At 31.2% G+C, this 18,635-nt stretch overlaps 1 protein-coding gene across 3 annotated transcripts in view; it reads right to left on the bottom strand.

Moving 5' to 3' along the window:
• Nucleotides 1–14,578: 14,578 nt before the first annotated feature.
• LOC114254820 (UDP-glycosyltransferase UGT5) overlaps nucleotides 14,579–18,635 on the bottom strand; it is a 66,002-nt gene continuing 61,945 nt past the window's right edge. For all 3 annotated transcript variants that reach the window (XM_036286668.1, XM_036286667.1, XM_036286665.1), the window contains one exon: nucleotides 14,579–15,700. In XM_036286668.1, coding sequence (XP_036142561.1) covers nucleotides 15,394–15,700 — 307 coding nt within the window. In that variant the 3' untranslated portion in view covers nucleotides 14,579–15,393. The remainder of the gene's footprint in view (nucleotides 15,701–18,635) is intronic.

Below are 18,635 nucleotides of genomic sequence, written 5' to 3'. Positions count from 1 at the left end.
TAAGATTTAATAATTTGAGAATTGTTATTCTATATAAATATATATACAGGAGAAGGTAGTAATATGGCCATCTATTTACATTTTATACAATAACTTTGTTAATAATCAATATTTTAAATTGAAACTTGACGATTATATTTATCAAAGTGTTGTGTTTATTAGATTTTAGATTAAAAATTACAAAATATTTACTATGTTACATATTATTTGTAAAAATGTAGTGATAATGAGTCGAAAAAAAAAACAGGCATGATACACTGGAACCCCGCGTTAGCGTACTCCGCGTTAGCGGAAACTATCCCCTCCATATGCACTCGGCCCACATGAGTAGCGTGTGTGGGGGATAGCAATGAGCAATGCGGTCGCGTATTTCACGGAGTGGGAGTGAAACCAAGCAATAGGAGATAACCCCGCGTTAGCGGACTAAAGCCCCGAACAGTCCGCTAACACGGGGTTCCAGTGTAATATGTTTATTATAAATTAATGTTTAAAAATTTTATATTTAATAAAACTCTATGCAAATGTTTTAAATTTTAGAAAACAAATGTGTTATTTTAGGGAGCAATATGTTATATAGATACAGAATATTCAAACAGAATATTTAATTTTTTATTGAATGTTATAAAAAATAATAAAACTTAAGATTACGCGTTCTTTATTATAAATTATGTAGTAGAAGTAAATATTCAGTTTGTATTATAATTGGTAGAATTATACGAAGATTGTATTGAAAAAGAGATACAACTCTTCTATAGATACATATAAATATTAAAATGTATATGATATTTCATACATTAAAGAAAATATGTATATTATAAAGAAGTTAATTACTAATGAATTTTGTCTAAAGTTTTAATTGTAAGATTTATTATTAATTTGTAATTCTATAGATTATATCGAAATATTAAAATATATAAGATATTTAATATTGAGAAAAACATATAGGGAACAGTGATAACAAGAAAATTATTTAAAAAGTATCAAATTTTAAGAATTTTATATAATATATTTTTGTCACCAACTACCTCTTAAGTCGTAAAGCGCCGTAGACTGATAAAAAAAATGATAACAGTATCATATGAATGCGTATCATCATGCAAGATTTGCAAGAGATTTGTTCTTGGACTTTCCTCGGAGCCTCCATAGAAAAATGATCGTGGTCGTAAAGAGAAATGGACACCCTGACGTATATCGCATGTTTCTGAATGGTCGTCCGATCCGGGCGATCCAGATAGACCGGACAAAGAAGGGGGAGAGAGAAAGAGAGGACGAAACGACGTACTCTTTTCTGCGGCAATCTGTAACTTCGCCATCCGACGTTAACAACTCCACCAACACGAAGCGGTTATTACTCTCCGCCATAATGTGATCCACGATCTCCTCACTCTCTCCTAATCTTCTATTTCCTTCGTTCCTTCTTCCCGCTTATCCCACCTCAAAACCCGTTCCACCTTACGTGCCCTTGTTTCGAAGTATCGACGCTTCGAATAAACAGTCTTAACTGTCAGTGCTGGATGGCTAGGAGAGTGAAGAAGAGAGATAGAGGAGCGCGAGGAAGGGATGTAAAGAGAAAGCCCTTTTCCAGAATCCGAGTAGTTACGGACTGACGTGCGGTTCGACTCTCGGGTGGCCGCAATCACTTCCCTCGCTCTACAAATGTTCCCTGATGAGATCGACGCGATCCAAAGTTGAAAGTCGCAACCAACCGCGGCACCAGAGTTGGTTTACAGGGAGTTGGCGTATGAAATTACCCAGGAACGGATTAAAGGAGGAAGAGGGAGGGAGGGGGAGAGAGAGAGAGAGAGAGAGAGAGAGAGAGAGAATGACCCCACGCCACGTTAGATTAACAGTAGGTGCGCTAAACCGCATATCTGAATTCAATAAAGTTCAACTTGTATATATGTTTGAAATTGTACATAATCTCTATTATTTTTGAGATCAACAAAAAGTCTGTGACCGCCCTTATAAAACTGTAATATTGAAATACAGTATTAAAATGCCCGGTAATTAATACTTATTTTAAGTATCAAGAGCACTGTTGTTAGTAATTTTAATACTTAAAATAAATAATTATTACTGGTTAATTTAATATTGTCCAGTGTTACATTTTTACAAGAATAAACTTAGAATAATAGAAATTAAAAAGCATTATTAAATCATAGAGTCGTTGGAATTAGGAATTAATAATATTATTAAAATTTTGTTAATATTTTAAGTCATAGATATATATGAAGATAATAATAAGTGTACTACAAGCACTGTGTATTAAAATATAAAGTATAACGGATAACTTACGTTCTAAAATCAAATATCATCTTAAATATACTTTTGTTATTTATTAATTTGTATAAAATTTTTAATCGAGGGTTTTTCATGCATATATCGTTATGGATATTTCTGTATAATCGTAGTGCTAGCTTGGTTTTCTTCGAAGAACGATTTATCGCATCGATTACCTTCCTCGACTAGGGTGATCGTCTCACGTTCATCGGTAATTTATTCGCAAAGTTGATGTACAACAGGTATACAGGAGGAAACATGAAACATAATAAAAACTTCTTTGAAATCTTTTTAAAGTTTTACATAAAATACACTCTCTCGCGTCGACGAGCCGATCGCAAAAGTAAACAAAAAGTAACGCTTCTCCCGCTATTTCTTATACATTAAGTTGGTTACGGAAAGCTTCAGCAATATTGGTTAGCGCTAGCTGTTAAGTAAATTTTCCTTTCCTGCCTTCTTCATTGCAAGTGATTATATTCAGTGCTACAATTTACAAAAGATAAAACAATGATTTTTATAATTAATTGTTACTTATAATTTTATCGATTAAAAGACCAGAGAATTTTAATATAGATTTTTCCTAGCTCAATATTTCCGCGCTCAATGTTATCGATATTCCAGGAACTTTTTGAAATACTTGATTAATTGATATATTCGTTAATTATAATTAATGCAAGATTATTTAAAATAGCGAATAAATTTACAAAAAAGAACCGGAGACTTTGTCATAATATATACAGATACATACAAAAAATTTACTTTTTTCGCAAAACTAATCGTGACCATTATTAATTGCGTTGGTCATTCCGCGAAACGATTTCGCGGGTACGAAAGAACGAAACGCGGAACAAGAAGCTGAATAAAATGGATAATACGACAAAAACGTTAATACGTGTTATAAAGCGCATAAGGCGACGCGAAGAGATAACACGAGGGAGCCGTAGCCCGAGAGAACGGAGGGCGCAAGGAACACAAAGCCCGGATCGTGGGACTGGTATATCGAGCACCTGTTGCCCCCTCGGGATCGGGATTTACATTTTCATAGAGGAGAAGGGTAACAGGGTACGTCTACGTGTGCTTATGTGCGTATTGTTCCGTTCTCCCCCCCCTCCCCCCCTCCCGATGTGTACTCATTAACAAAATTAAACCTTAGGTATTGTCAAAGACCTTGCTTCATGATAACAATGCTAAGATATATCTTATATTTTATAAGACGACACTTTTCTTAATGCTTATATCGTTACATTTGCACAAGTAAAATGTTTAAACATGATATAACATCTGTGTTAAGATAAAATATAATTGAACAAAAATGTGCAGTATTAATTGATAAAATCTGAAAAAGATATATTTCTTAAAACGATAATTTAATTTGTCTAATATTGTTCGTTATTGTTGCAAACAATTAATAGCAATTAATTTCTTTGCATAAAAAAAGTTAATATTTGTAATTACAAATGTATATAAATTAATTATAAACGCTTTGTTTTTTATTAAGTTATAAAGATTTTTTGGATTGGATTAATTAAAATGAGAAATATATGGTTGCGTGCGCGTGCGTTGTAAGATAATAAGAAACTTAATAATTAAGAATTCTCTCTTTCTCTCTTTCTCTTAAATACTAATGATAATAAGGAATAATATTTACTTAGGAATTTCTAGTATCCCATATTAGGAATTACACAAATCGTATAAATGTTAAGGTTTTTTATTTTTTATACGTTTTATTTTAAAAAGATCCAAGATAATGACCGAAATACAATGGTTATATTTAATGTTAAATATGAATATTAAGACATTGCTATTAAATTATTGGTTTATAAGTCTTTTAAGTGCAACAACTGAAAAACTTTACTGAGCGAACTTTACATAAATAAAATTTTTGTACACATTACGATACATGTGCGCTACGCAACTTATACCTACATGGATCTTATGGTCAATTATTAACATTTATAGAGACAGTAACATTTTTAATAAAAAATAGCTGCGTTTGTAAAATAATTGGATCTTATATTAGACACATGTTTTCCTATATTAAATAATGCCAATATGTCAACACTGAATCTGTATAATTTATTATTAAAGATTATCTTCAGCACATGTGAACTGCACGTCAACAAATTAGTCAATTTTGAAACATAATCCTTAACCGAAATACTAACAACTTAATATTTTTAATGCTAAAAAGCATTTATTTTATTTATATCCTTTTCTTTTAATCTTAGAAAAAAAAATAACTGAAAAATTTACTGAAAAATATAATACCTCAGCTAGAATTTGAACCTGAATCTCCTTATATTGAATGTGTGGAGTAATAAAAAGTTAAAATTTATGTTTTATTGTAGAACTTGTATATTTCGAAAGTAACAAATTTAGACGATGCCCCAGTATCAAATTTAAACAAGCAACAAATTTTTTATAGTTTATTCTTATGTCTTTGCATGTTTATTGTTTTTATTTATTATTTAAATTAATTTTGGAGGCAATAAATTAAATATTTCTTGAGCAACAAATTAGTAACAAATTCCCATATTATTATTACGTATAATTTTATTATTTTTTATATATTGTTCCGCTAACTTAATCTTTTCCTTTTAGCGGAACATTGATTTAAAAAAAACTAACAGAGCAACAAATTTTTTGCAACTTTTTAGCAACAAATGAGCAAAAATAAAAATATTATGAACAATTGATTCTGCTCATTTTCCGCTAACTTATAAGACGTGACCATTACTCTATTGTTATCTGACTGTTATCTAACATATATTGACTATATCTAACAGTATATTACATATTCAATATTCATTACGTATTATATTATTTGACATTTTTCTTAAGACAGGCAAACAGTGTTGAAGGTAAAAAATAATAACTTATGCAGCACATATTATCCGAAGTACTTTGCACAAACGTCATAACATTAATCATATACGTCATCGTACAAGTATCGTAACGTCTACACGTCGGAAGTTGTATTGTAATAAGTTAACATAAAATTAATAATAATAATAGTAATAGTAATAATATTGTCTAGATATAAAAATATCGATATTTTAATGACGACAAAGAACACATTAAACTTGAAAAAATATTACAAATATTAAAACTAAAATATAAGATATTTTCATATAAATTTAATTAAAGTTAATTAAAAATTAATTCAGCTTTTATGTGTTATGATTAAAGTATGATATTAATCTCAATAAAGTTTGTTAACATATTAATAAACTCGGTGGTCGAATTGGCTAGGACGCTCGCACGGAATGACAAGAGATCCGGGTTCGAACCCCGGCTGAGGTATTATTTTCCGTAATAAATTAATTTACAATTTTTGAGGAAGATAGGAAGGGGGGATTTTAAGATTTTAAGATGCTCTCGAGCATCGAAATTTAGCTTGTTAACTGTGTTTTAAGTCTGACGAATTCTGTCGGCGCGTAGCTTAAAATAAAGCTAAGAAAATTAAATTTAATAGAAAAATCATATCCACCACTAAAATCCGATGTTTGACCGTATATAGGCGATTTACAATTCATTGATATGTTTAACATATTACGGTCGGTTAGAAGTAATGTACTAATACTTATATTAATAAAGTTGAAAATTTTATTTTTTTATTCTTTTAGAAACAGAAAAGAACAAGATTTTCTATATGTTTTCCACTTTTTCGGATATATCTTTAATATATACGACTATCGTTCGTCTATGACATTTTCTTTTTAAAATCTTTCAGTTTTATAATTTGGTCAAAGTATTAGGGAAGAAGGAATAAACATTATATTAATATATTATAACATTAGAACATTACTATTAGCATATATGTACTTCATGCAGAAACTTCGAGAATACTTTTTATATATTTGTTCATTATTTTTATACTTTAATAAACTTTTTAAACGTTTTAAAGTTATTATACTATTTTATTGTCTTATTTATAAACATTATTTGTAAATTTTTTATTAACCGTATCCTAGAAAATATGCGGCATACATTTTTTTTTTAATCTGTAAAATAAATATTTTATGTGTCGAACTTTTTTTATAGTAGTAGATACCGAATATTTATTGGTACAATTTATTTGCTTTAATCGTAATAAATAATATTTAATAAGTTTTCTTTATGTCCAGCGTTATATGTATATTAGAGTTACTCTAATTTAAATATAATTATTAATTTAAACGTTTGTTTTTATTATTTAATAATAATAATTAATAGTAATAATTTGATTACAATGATTAAAACAATTATATAATTGACATCAGAAATTACTATAAATTATAATTAAATTATTGTAATTGTAATCACTTATTTTCTTATTGTAAGTTTGATATTTTGCCTAGCAAGTTTAACTCTTTTTCAATACTGCAATTATTAATTGTTAAGATCACATAATTTATATTGATGGTCTCTTACATTTTATTTTCAACGGTCAGTAAAATGAAGGAAAAAATTTATTACGAAATTACGAACAAATTCATCTATATCTTGGCGTATGTGCGCGCCATATATCTAAAAATGAATTTTAAATAACTTATCTCACAAGAACTGAACTTAATAATTGCAGAGAGCAAACAAATTACGAACCTTGTAAATAATTTCACAGTAACGGAAATTCTACCACGACACTGTCACTCCAAGTTTGCGATGTGAAAAGCGCAAGACACGAGCACGCGTATACAATTAATTACACAGAATAGAGGCAAAAATCTCTTCGCGGGGGTCTCAGTTTCTTATGACGTAAGTATATTAGTCGGTGCAAAACGGAACTTTAAGTCGGCCGTTAGCGATAATAGTTCCTCTTACGCTCTGTCTGTGCCGTATGCATCGTTGTGCCCGCCATGACTGTTTGTACGCTTGGAATTTAATTAAGTTAATTAAATTTGTATTCGCCATGAGCACCCCGCTATTCCATGCACGTGCTGATTTACACGACGGCGAATTTGCAATAGACCAGTCATTTCATAAGCTTCAAGAAGCATTTTATCTCATTTTAACAATAATTATATATTTTGCCTTGCAGGATATAATTCGTTAAAATTCAGATCGACAATACGAAAAATACCATCTATCAGTAACCAGTTATAAATATTTCAGAATTAATTAAAATTAAACAGTCATTCCTTGCACGGGGCCAGTGATTGTTATATCTTGTAAAATTAACCTTTTGTGGACAGACAACCTCTTTTAAGGTATATATATATATATATATATATATATATATATATATATATATCCCTCTCTCTCGCTCTCTTTCTGTTTTTCTCTTTTTTTTTGTAAATTCCTAGCTCCTTTCACTAAAATTTAGTTTATGGAGCAATTTAATGATTTATTCGAATCTGGGATCAAAACTTTAATCTTTTATATAAATATAAAACTATACAGTATTAAATTAGGTAGCAATTATTTTAAGTATTACTTATTTTAAGCATTAAAAGTACTAATAAGAGTGCTTTTAAAATAAGTATTGATTTATTTGATTAACTACTGACTTTAATATTGAGTTTGATGCATCACCCAGTATTATATTTTTAAAAAATTCAAAATTTTTAAATAATTTTAAAAAATTTAATATGGTAAACAAAATTTTAAACAAAAGTGTAATTATCTAAAAGTTTTAGAAAATTTTACTATTGCTAAATAACACTGAATTTTCAGTTTGTTTTATTAGAAACTTATATTAATCGAATATATGTGTATAAATGCATTAACTTTCAAACTTAGATTATGATCCCCGTTACAGGTTTCTCCTTCTGATTTGAAATAGTCTTTTTCAATATTTTCAGGTTTTTTTCAGTAATAAAAACTTTCTAAAACTGATTTTTTTAAATAAATGTATTATTTTTTAATCCAATTTGCCGTATTGAATTTAAGATTTTTTAATTCCAGTTTTACGTAGATTTTTGACTTTTCTCGCGAAGCAACATCCACCCTCCGATGCTTACGGTTCGCGACGAAATCCAGTAATTGTTCTATTCTATATGAGTTTTTGATTTTTAGTTTATGAAACATTTTCTGTTAATAAGTTTTTAACGAATAATGAATAACAGTAAATACTTTTAAAAGTCACTTAAGATTGTGATCTTAATAACATATATTAAAGGAAATCGGAGGTGGGTTTTATATACCATATATAATTATCTAAATTTGAACTTTTTGTACTAATTTCTCGATTTCTGTTTATTTCCTTAATGTAGGTTAACCTGATCTTAAGCATACGTGTTTATGAAAAAAACTTTTCGTTATGTGTGTACTTTCTGATTTTCTATCTTTTACGATGATAATTATAAACAAATTAAAAATATAAAATCTTTCTATTTTATATATTATACATATATATATATCTGTAAAATATGTTTACTTTTACAAGTGTGACTTATAATTATAAAAAGTGTTCTAATTTTATTGACAGAAGAAAGAGATTAGTGGCAAAGGCATCTGTAGAGAAGTATTTGCCTATCCTCAAAAAAATCTTGCGCTCTTATATTGTATATATCCGTTATTTTGAATTTTGATGTAATAAGAAAATTGACTTCAAAAATTTCTTCTTTATAGATATTTCTACATATATTCATAGAAACCTTAAGATCTTTAAGTTTAAGATTTTAAGTTTTATAAACTTGGCACAACAAGATTCAATCTACGGATAAACATTGCACTGACTTCAAAATTAAAACCTAACGACGGATAAAGTGGAAAATTACAACCGTTTTTATCCAGTCTATTCTTATCCCAAGTCACGAAAGGTTTCGTGCACTAGTTTACGCAAAGAGTTTTGTTATTGTAACATAGAGTGGTCGAAAAACACGAAGTTAAGTGTTATCTATAATTTTATCAGGATGAATTAACGGTGAACATATAACAGCAAGTAGTGACGAGAAGTATAAAACTCGACACCGAAATTTTTCATTATTGCGTGTGTGTCGTGATTATATGATAACATAACTTTCCCGCTTAAACAAGATATTATACAATTATTCATAAAATTTTTCTCAGCGTATATTTTCGATAAAGCACGCTACTTTGCGCGCATATTTTTAACATTTTACCAGCGAAAAGTACAAAAATATTAAGATCATGTAAAGTATTATTTTAACTCTTTTGTGCTTGGCTTTTTTATGTTTACTGTTTTTATATTATTTACATATTACTATAGGTGTAGGGGTCGCTGATTACAAATTTGCAATTAAAATTTCAAAATTAAGAAAATTCAAAAACTTTAATAATTAAAAAAATCAAAAATTTTTTTAAATTCAAAAATTTATAAAATTCGACGAAATATGAATAAAAGTAAAAATTTAAAAAATAAATGATTTTAATAAAATTCAAGAAATATTAGCATGCTTGTCATTGTTGACTTTAAAATTTTGACGATATTTTATTTTTTTATTTGCCATTTTAAATTTTGAAATTTCGACTATGGATTCCTAATCATTAACCTCGAAACTCTTAAAAAATAAGTTTCGGTCCAATTGAACCAAATTTCACCTTTTTGCCCGCCATTTTTAATTTTGAAATTTTTATTACGGATTTTCGAGGTCGTAATTAGCGACCTCGAAAAAACCTAAGAAATGAGTTCCAATTGAACTAAATTTCAGAAAGATATATATATTTTCTTTTACTTTATTTTGCTAATATTTAAGGGAGTGTATACTTGAAGAGATGAAACCTATAAGGTTGCTAATATTTATCTTTAATAATTCTTGGACATAATCTTTAAAATAAGCCCGAATAGAGGTCGTTATATTTTTTCTGTCGAAAGATATGCATTTTGGAAGTTATGGGACGTATACATCCCACCAGGCACGAAAGGATTAAGATGTCATAAACCAATCACAGAGCCGTATTAGCATCTTAAGATATTACTTAAGACTATGATTAATGTGCAGTAATTTATTGTTCTAGTTTTATAAAAAATATACATTTTAAATACGTGAAATATAATAATAAAAAAGGTATTTTATAGAATATTCTTCTATTGCATTTAAAACAATACGAAGTAAAGTTAATTAATTAAAACTGACATAATGTTTTAAAATATAAAATTAAACAAGAAAAGTAAAGTTAAACAAGAAAAAAATATTAGGCTTGTTTGAATATATACGTTTAAATATAAAGATGTTAGGATTATAAACAGATTACAGATTCAATCGAGCGATTATCGTTGCACATGACTTGGATTACCGAAAAACCAGTGTTTACCGTGTACCTTTGCGAGGATAACTGCTACTTTTACGGATAAAAGCGAAGGTGAAGGCGGAAAAAGAGAAACGGAAGCGACAGTAAAGTGCGGTATCCGAGGTGAATCGCCTTTAATCCAACGCGATGTCTCGCGCGAGATCCGTCTTTCTCGCATCACCATCACGTTGCCGTTCTCTTGGAAAGCGACTAAACCAACGTTGCTCCTCGCACTGTTGGACACAAAGTAATCGCAAAATCACGCGTGAGTGAAAAATTCCTCAATTAATATAAAGAATGCCTAAAACATAGAGAAAAAATAGCTCTCTTATGGATAGCGACTAAATCTACGTCAAATCATAGTTTTTATTCTACGTCTATAAAGCTGGCACAGCCACTTTAGCATAATCGAATAAGACTTATTTAGAAATTTAATGCTTTTTTGTTGTTAATTAGTTGCTCCATTTCCGATTTTGTTGCTCCAGCCGATTCGGAGAAAATAGAGGCTGTGCTAAATTAAAATTAAGTTAGCACTTCCAATTAGCTATATAAGTTTTATTTGATTGTGCTAAAGTGGCTGTGCCAGCTTTATAAAAGTTTTCAATCTATTAAATTTTATCAAGGTTACTTTTCTCTATCTAGAAAAGATACAGAATATTTTATTTTAATACCCAATTTTGAATATCTTGTAAATAATACATTTTCGTGAAAAATGTTTCAGTGGAGACAAAAGTTAAGTAGCTTTATGAGCGAAGTAAGATGATAAGATCAATTCGATTTTAGATGGCGTTGCTAAAGTCACATTAAAGTCACTCTAATTTTTCTTAAATGTATATCTATATTTTTGATTATATATTTTTATAACAGACGTCGAGACGTTTTCAAAACACTATTCTTAAGTTTCTTTTAGTTACGAATTTTTTGAGACTTTACATTTTGTTACATATGTTTTTAAATATAAAGTATAATACATTTGGTAAGATATTTGTTTAGATAATTTATTACTTTGATATTTTTATACATAAAATAATAAAAGAAAATTAATTAGTATTAATAAAGTATATTAATAAGTATATTAATAAAGAATAACAATGTGATATAAAATAGTTTTTTATCGTTCTACGCTCGGAATTAATAGCCGTTCTCGGAACGATTTTTGAGACGGTACGCGCAGTTTAGGAGTATCAAACGTTTCTGAGACACAGCATCATGTAGGTATTGTAGGTGATCGGCGGCTTAGTCGTCAAGCATCAAACGATAATAAAGAGACAGTAGGTGTCATCTCAGAAATTGACTCGAAAAGAGTTATTAATTCCGAACACTGTTCTACGCATATAATTCTAGATTTATTGCAATACAAAGAAAAATAGCAATAACAAATCAAAACAAATGTACCGAGATTTCAGTATCTGCGAAATTGTGAAGCGATTGTTACGTAATAATCGAATCTTCTGTCAATTCTGATTAATGTTTGTAGAAATATTGACACGTACTGTCCAAAAAATTTTCGAAACTAATAAAAAATGTTCTTTATTATTGCGAAAAATAAAATCTTTATATAATATAACTTTTAAGATCCTACATCTTACTTCGAATATTTCAAACAAGGATGTGCTTAGCAGCAAATGTTATGTAATCAGCGAGTACCATTTTTGATATAGATTTTATTCGTATCCATGCTATTTTAGCATCCTTTTTTATTCTCTTCCAACGATAATTTCATTTCATTCTCCTTCATCACGATGTTTCAATTTTCCGATATTAAATACCTCGATGAAACCGACCGTTAATTAGAATTGTTAAAATAACTTGCGAATTACGAATTTATTAATATGAACTCCCGATGAAAAAAAAAACATTCCATTATTAAATGTGTTGTTAATCATTAAAAATCGAGTAAATGCGTCCAAAAGAAAATCGCAAATCTTTTGGTCTCACTTTATCGTGCGAAAAGTGTGTGTATTGCCAAAACACTGACTTCTCGGGTGTCATTGTATCTACAGCCAGGTGAAACAGTAGCAGGCGAGAGGTGATATCACCGCGAACAACGACGCCAATACCGTAAACCCGACAGCCCTCCCGATGTGGTTCTTGCTTGCCGTTGCCGCTACTCTGCTGTGCTGTAACCGGCAAAGCTGGTTGACGCAGTGGGAGACACGGCCACCTGGGAAATACCCCTTAATGCCCGCAAAGCTGCCTCACTCTCGTACGTCTCTCTACCATGCTCTCGCAGCATTTCCATTCCCCTTTCTCTTTCTTTGTTACCCCCCCTCCCCTCCTCTCTCTCTCTCTCTCTCTCTCTCGTACACGCATAAGTGTTTTTAGTGCATCTTTCTCTTTCTCCACACTTCTCTACATTCCGTTACGCTGCCTCTTATTTCGCTTTCTCTTTTATTCATTGTTTCGTACTTCTCTTTACTTCTCTTTAGTGTATCTAATTCTTCCTAAATCCTTTTCAAAAATTATAAAAGCAAAAGACTAACAATACGAAAAACGAAAGTAATTATTTACTATTAACAAAACACCTCAAATTAAACGTATCAATGAAATAGATCGTTTATATGGTCTGCTTCGGATCTTGGTGATGAATTTAATATTATCAGTTTATATAAACTACGCACCGACAGGTTTCATCAGACTTGCAACACAGTTACTAAGCTGAATACCGATGCTCAAAAGCATCTTAAATCCCCTTTTTCCCCAAAAAACTATCATAAATTTATTTATAAATTTATTACGAAAAATAATACCTCTGCTGGGGTTCAAACTCGGATCTTCCATCGTTCCGTGAAGGATGAAATCTTAAATTAATCTAATTTTCACAAATGCTATTAAAATCATATTCCTAAACAACTTGCAATATAAAAAAGCTGGGGATAATTATTTCAAAAAAATTATAAAGAAAAACATATGTAGAACACCCATGTGAAAAAAAACAATTATATACTTTATTTCAAATTCTATTAGGCACAGGGAGGGTATGGGTGAAAAACACAAAGTCTATAATTGTTCTGTTCCACGTGAGTTTTTAATTTTCCACGCGAAGTGACGTCCATCCTATACCTCCTTTCTCTGTACTTAAGGCATGGTTGTCATGAAACGAGATGTATGTACAATTGTTTTATTTCACAGATTTTCGACTTTCCACGCGAAGCGAGATTCACCTCATACCCTTTTGTGGTTCAAAACGAGGTCTAATTGTCCCTTTTTAAATAGATTTTCGACTTTCGACACAAATGTTTTTGTTTATAACTTATGTTTAAATAATTACTACCGACTTTTTTATACTAAAGATTGCTTAGAAGTACAATTTTGATAGTATAATATTTATTCAAGTCAATTAAAACTAATTTGAAATATTTCGTTAATACACGTAGTAATTACCAAAACAAATTCTATACAAATGTTAAGAAATCTATTCTTTTACCCTTTAAACAATTTTTATTAAAAATAAACATTTTTGAGGTAATATTTATTATCAGATCTAAGCATAGTAAATACATTTTGCACATATTATTCTGGCAAATTTATTAAATCCGTTAGATTTATCAACAGGTAAAAATATTGTGTATGTATGTGTGTGTGTGTGTTAAAATATGTAGAATATATATTTATATTTTTGAAAAAAGTATAATTTTTACATTTGGTAAATATTTTAATATAAATTTAGCGCATATATATACATAGACAAAATTATATTATATGTATATATATGTATATATACAGGGTGCCCTAAAACATGTGGGTCAACGCTCGTAAAAAAGTAAAAGGGATCGAGATGAATAAAAAAGTCTTCTAACGACATGTTCTTGCAAAATTTGCAAAAATTATTGAATGTTATTGTCATTAAATGTTAAACTCATGCTAATAAGAGTGCGCAGAGAGGCAGGTTCGGGCCGCCTAAGTTGTAGCACAGCATAGTTAGGTCTAACTATTATACAATTATTCATAAAATTTTTCTTAGCGTATACTTTCAATAAAGCACGCTACTTTATGCGCATATTTTTAACATTCTACCAGCGAAAAGTACAAAATATTAAGATCATCTAAAGTATTGTTTTAACTCTTTCGTGTTTGGCTTTTTTATGCTTACTTTTTTTATATTATTTACATGTTATATAGGTTTTTGGGGTCGCTAATTACAAATTTGCAGTTAAAATTTCAAAATTCAGAAAATTAAAAAAATTTTAAGAATTAAAAATGTATATGTAATCTGACATGTAATATAAATTCCTGTGCGTCAACTATATTGCACACCGCAATAAGATAAAATTTAACTTCAGTTGTAAGAACAAACGTTTTATGCGCTAGTCCACAAAATATAAAATTTAGCCGTTTTTTTTTTCCATAAAATGAAAAGTGGAAAGAAAAAAAAACAGAAACCAGCAAACTATAAGTTTTACATCATCTGCGCATTGTTCGAACGAATTTCAGTTAACTGTTATACTTATAATAGATACCATAAAATGCTACAAACTCTATAGATTTAACGAATTTGCCCCATACCAGTTCTAAGATCTGCACCTTTAGGGACAGATCGAAAGGAATTGCTGATAATAATTAAACTAAAACCAACTGACATACATATGAGTTGTAACGTACCACTCGACTAACTTTACGTAGAAATATTGAAAAGGGATAAAAATCTACTAGCGATATTCGAGATGGATATTCTCTGAGAGAATACGAGCGAGAGATTTAACGACAAGCGATTGTAACAGTGTCTCCCTCCTCTAACAAACTTTCCGACAAACGGATTTTTCGCATTAACCGATTTAGATTTCCGCCCAATGACCGTTTATTCCATTCCATGTCGTTGAAAATTCGCTTGTAACCTGAGAGTTTGGATACCTATGCGAAAAACCAGCATCACGTTTTTTTCTATCTTTCATCTCAAAATCGCTTCTTTTTTCAATGGGAGTTGCTTTACAGCGTCTGTTAGTTTTCCTTTTTTTCTTTCTTCCTCTTTTCTCCGGTCCGGCTTCCTTTGACAGCCCCAAACAACGACAGCAGCAGCTTGATCAACCGGAAAAGGATATAGATGAACGCCACGAAGACGGTAATCAAAACAAGCGCGACGTCAATGAGATAACGCTGGTACCAGGATAGATCTGCGCTGTCGCTACGGTAGTAAGATTTGCCATTGCCCCGGGCGATGTATTCCGTCCACCATACCGCCGTCTCCAACGGCGAGGCAGGTCGATCGCGATAAGCTTTCGAAAGCTTCTGGGCGTTCTCACGATAGCTGAAAGCAAAGGAGAATATTTCAATGATCGAAGTGACTACCTGATCACATGCATCTTCCTTTTTCTCTTTTTTCTAGCGTAAAAAAATTAACTATTTTTCTATCTCATTATTGCGTGCTCTATTTGAATAAAGATATATAGAGAAGAGTTGCTAAATATTGTGTTATTTTAGACGCATTAACAACATTATAAAAAATAAGATATAACTAATAATTGATTTTGGATCAATAAAGCTGACAATAATGTAATCATGCAATTTTATACTAAATTTTTATTTTTTCATAAAAAAAGATTTACTTAAAAAATGTTTTATATTTATTATATATTTATGTTTGCAATTATTATAAAAATTAAATCGATATTTTAATTTAATATATGTCTAATTTCCTAAATCGTACCATCACAAATTTTATTATAATAAAAGTTTCATTAATATAAAATCGATAAATATTAAAATTAATAATGTAGAAATATCAATTGCAAAAATAAATTTGAGTTTTATTTTGATATCCTTATCTTTTCATTATTATATTATTTATTCTATAATTATTATATATTTGATCCTTTTCGGCGTTGAATAGTATCTAAACACATGTAAAGAGATACATTTGTGTATCTGAATCTGTATCCAAGATATATGTTCAAATTATTTGTAAATGTTTTTCAGATGCGTTTTTACACCGAGAGAAAAAAGTTACAATAATAACCATAATATCACTATAACTTACGGTCATTTTTGGACCATATTTTTATGGTCATTCAACAATATAAATTATAGTTTTTGTTAAATATTAAATTCTCACAATCACCACATTTGTCTGTACAATTTATAATATAGTTGTCATAATCACATGGAGATTTTAATATGATAAGTTGTACCCTAAAACAATCACTATAAACCTGTATTATATAGTTACTATTACCAATATTGTAGTAATAATTACTGTCAAAATGATATTTTTGATTATAACTATTTTACTATACTAGACACTACAGACACGCGCTTCGCGCGCGCTATTTAATTTTTTATTTTTAAAATAGATTGAGTAACGATATTTTGAAGCATTTAGATATGTAAAATTAATAATGAACAAAATAGAAGTCATAAAGAAACTCAATAAAAGATTTACGTGTATTTTTTGTGCGTATTACAATATTATTACAAGAAATATAATCTCTGACGTGTATTTGAGATGCCTTCTTACACACACACACACACACACACATATATATATATAAATCTGTTCTTCCTAATTGAAAATTGTAATCTACATTTGATGCATGTTCCTGCATGTTTCATAGTGACTGTCTTAAGTATTTTTGATGATTTATCAGTGTCTTCTCCGAGAAATGGTAATCAATTAAAAATCTGATCTGAATGCATTTTTGTTACAGACAGCAGACGCACTCGCGCCACAATTACTACACATAAAATTAACTAACTTAAATTAAATTAAAAGTAATTAACTTTTTAATTTTATTATTTAATTTTTAATTAGTTACCACTCAACCCTACTTATAATAAATCAATTTGTTACTGGTAAAATATTAAACATTATAGTAATCAGAAATATCAAGCTACTATTTTTACGTACTTATATACAAAATGAAAGTAACTTAACTACGTATTCGGCAGTTCTATCCTAGTTAAAAAGAAAAGATAAACTTGTTGAAAGAACAATTGAAATTTTCATAGAAAGCAAACATTCATTTTCATTCACGTCTAATTCGCAGATAGAGCAGAGTATCTCGGCATCCCGATACAGCGGTTGAAAACGCCGGATCGATCGGTCAAATCAGATTGGTCGTTCAAATCGGGATGACGATTTCGGGTTTCCCATATAGGCGCGTGTTTGGCGAAGTGCATATCACGTCGGTCGGTCGGCGAGCAAACACATGTGCGTAATCGCCGCGAGATGCGTCGCGACGAGCCGTGATTGTAGGGCCGCACGAAACAAAAAAAAAATACACGAGGACAAGGGGATAAAGGACAGAATGGCGCGCGAACGGCGGACGGTTGACGACTGGGGTGGAGAAGGGGGAGAAAGAGGGGGGGAGGACGCGGCCGCGCTCGCGCGCAGCCACCCTCCACGGAGGAACCTGAGCACGCAATTTACCGATCGGTACTCTCTATTATTCGTGTTTACAGCTGCAGCCCGCGAATCAACCTGATGCACCGCCACCGCCGCGCCACGTTCATCCCACGCGCGTAACCCGTTCCCTCTTTCCATCGCCACTGGCACCGCCACGAGCCCTGACTCTCCTCTGTTACCCGCGCCACTCGTGCCCCCCGTTATTTGCCTCGGTCAAATTCAGTTGCAGCCCCCGAGGTGGTTTTGAATTAACCATCAATTTCGGGCGCGTCCGACGCTCTCTTCCGATGGGAACCGCGCCTATCGACGTCATCTCAAAGCGACGCTTTAGGAGTGTCATGGATGAACTCTGAGGCGGGCGAAGGCGAGGAAGAATAAACGACAAGGATACTAATTCATCGTGCCAACGAGGCAAACTCGCGGAACTAACGCAAAAATCACCAAACGGCATCGACGAAGTTTTTTAAAGGGATATAAAAGAGGAGAGGGAGTGGAACGAACAAACGAGGGGATCGGGAAGTAAAGCGCGTTGGAGAACACGTAGGGCTGTCGCGCGAAATTTAACATCGCATAAAACGCATCCACCTTCTGGCTACGGCTCCCGGGAGCGTTTCCGCTGGCTGCTGTTGCGCTTCTTTTTGCATTTACAAATTATCCGCGAGTGTGTGGGACGCCAGCCGGTTGCTCGCCGGCCGCCGACGCATCAATATTGAACGTGTGACGTTAACCACGATTTCGTGTTACACCGGTATCCCGCGACGCGGCAGATGCATTTATGCGCACAGCTGCAGCAGCTCGCTCATCTGCGATGGTCGATGCAAGTTAATTGCCTCGACCGATT

Source organism: Monomorium pharaonis, chromosome 5, assembly GCF_013373865.1.
Source record: "Monomorium pharaonis isolate MP-MQ-018 chromosome 5, ASM1337386v2, whole genome shotgun sequence".
Classification (NCBI taxonomy): domain Eukaryota; kingdom Metazoa; phylum Arthropoda; class Insecta; order Hymenoptera; family Formicidae; genus Monomorium; species Monomorium pharaonis.
The sequence above is the reverse complement of the archived record's forward strand: the minus strand, read 5'-3'. Positions and strand labels throughout refer to the sequence as shown.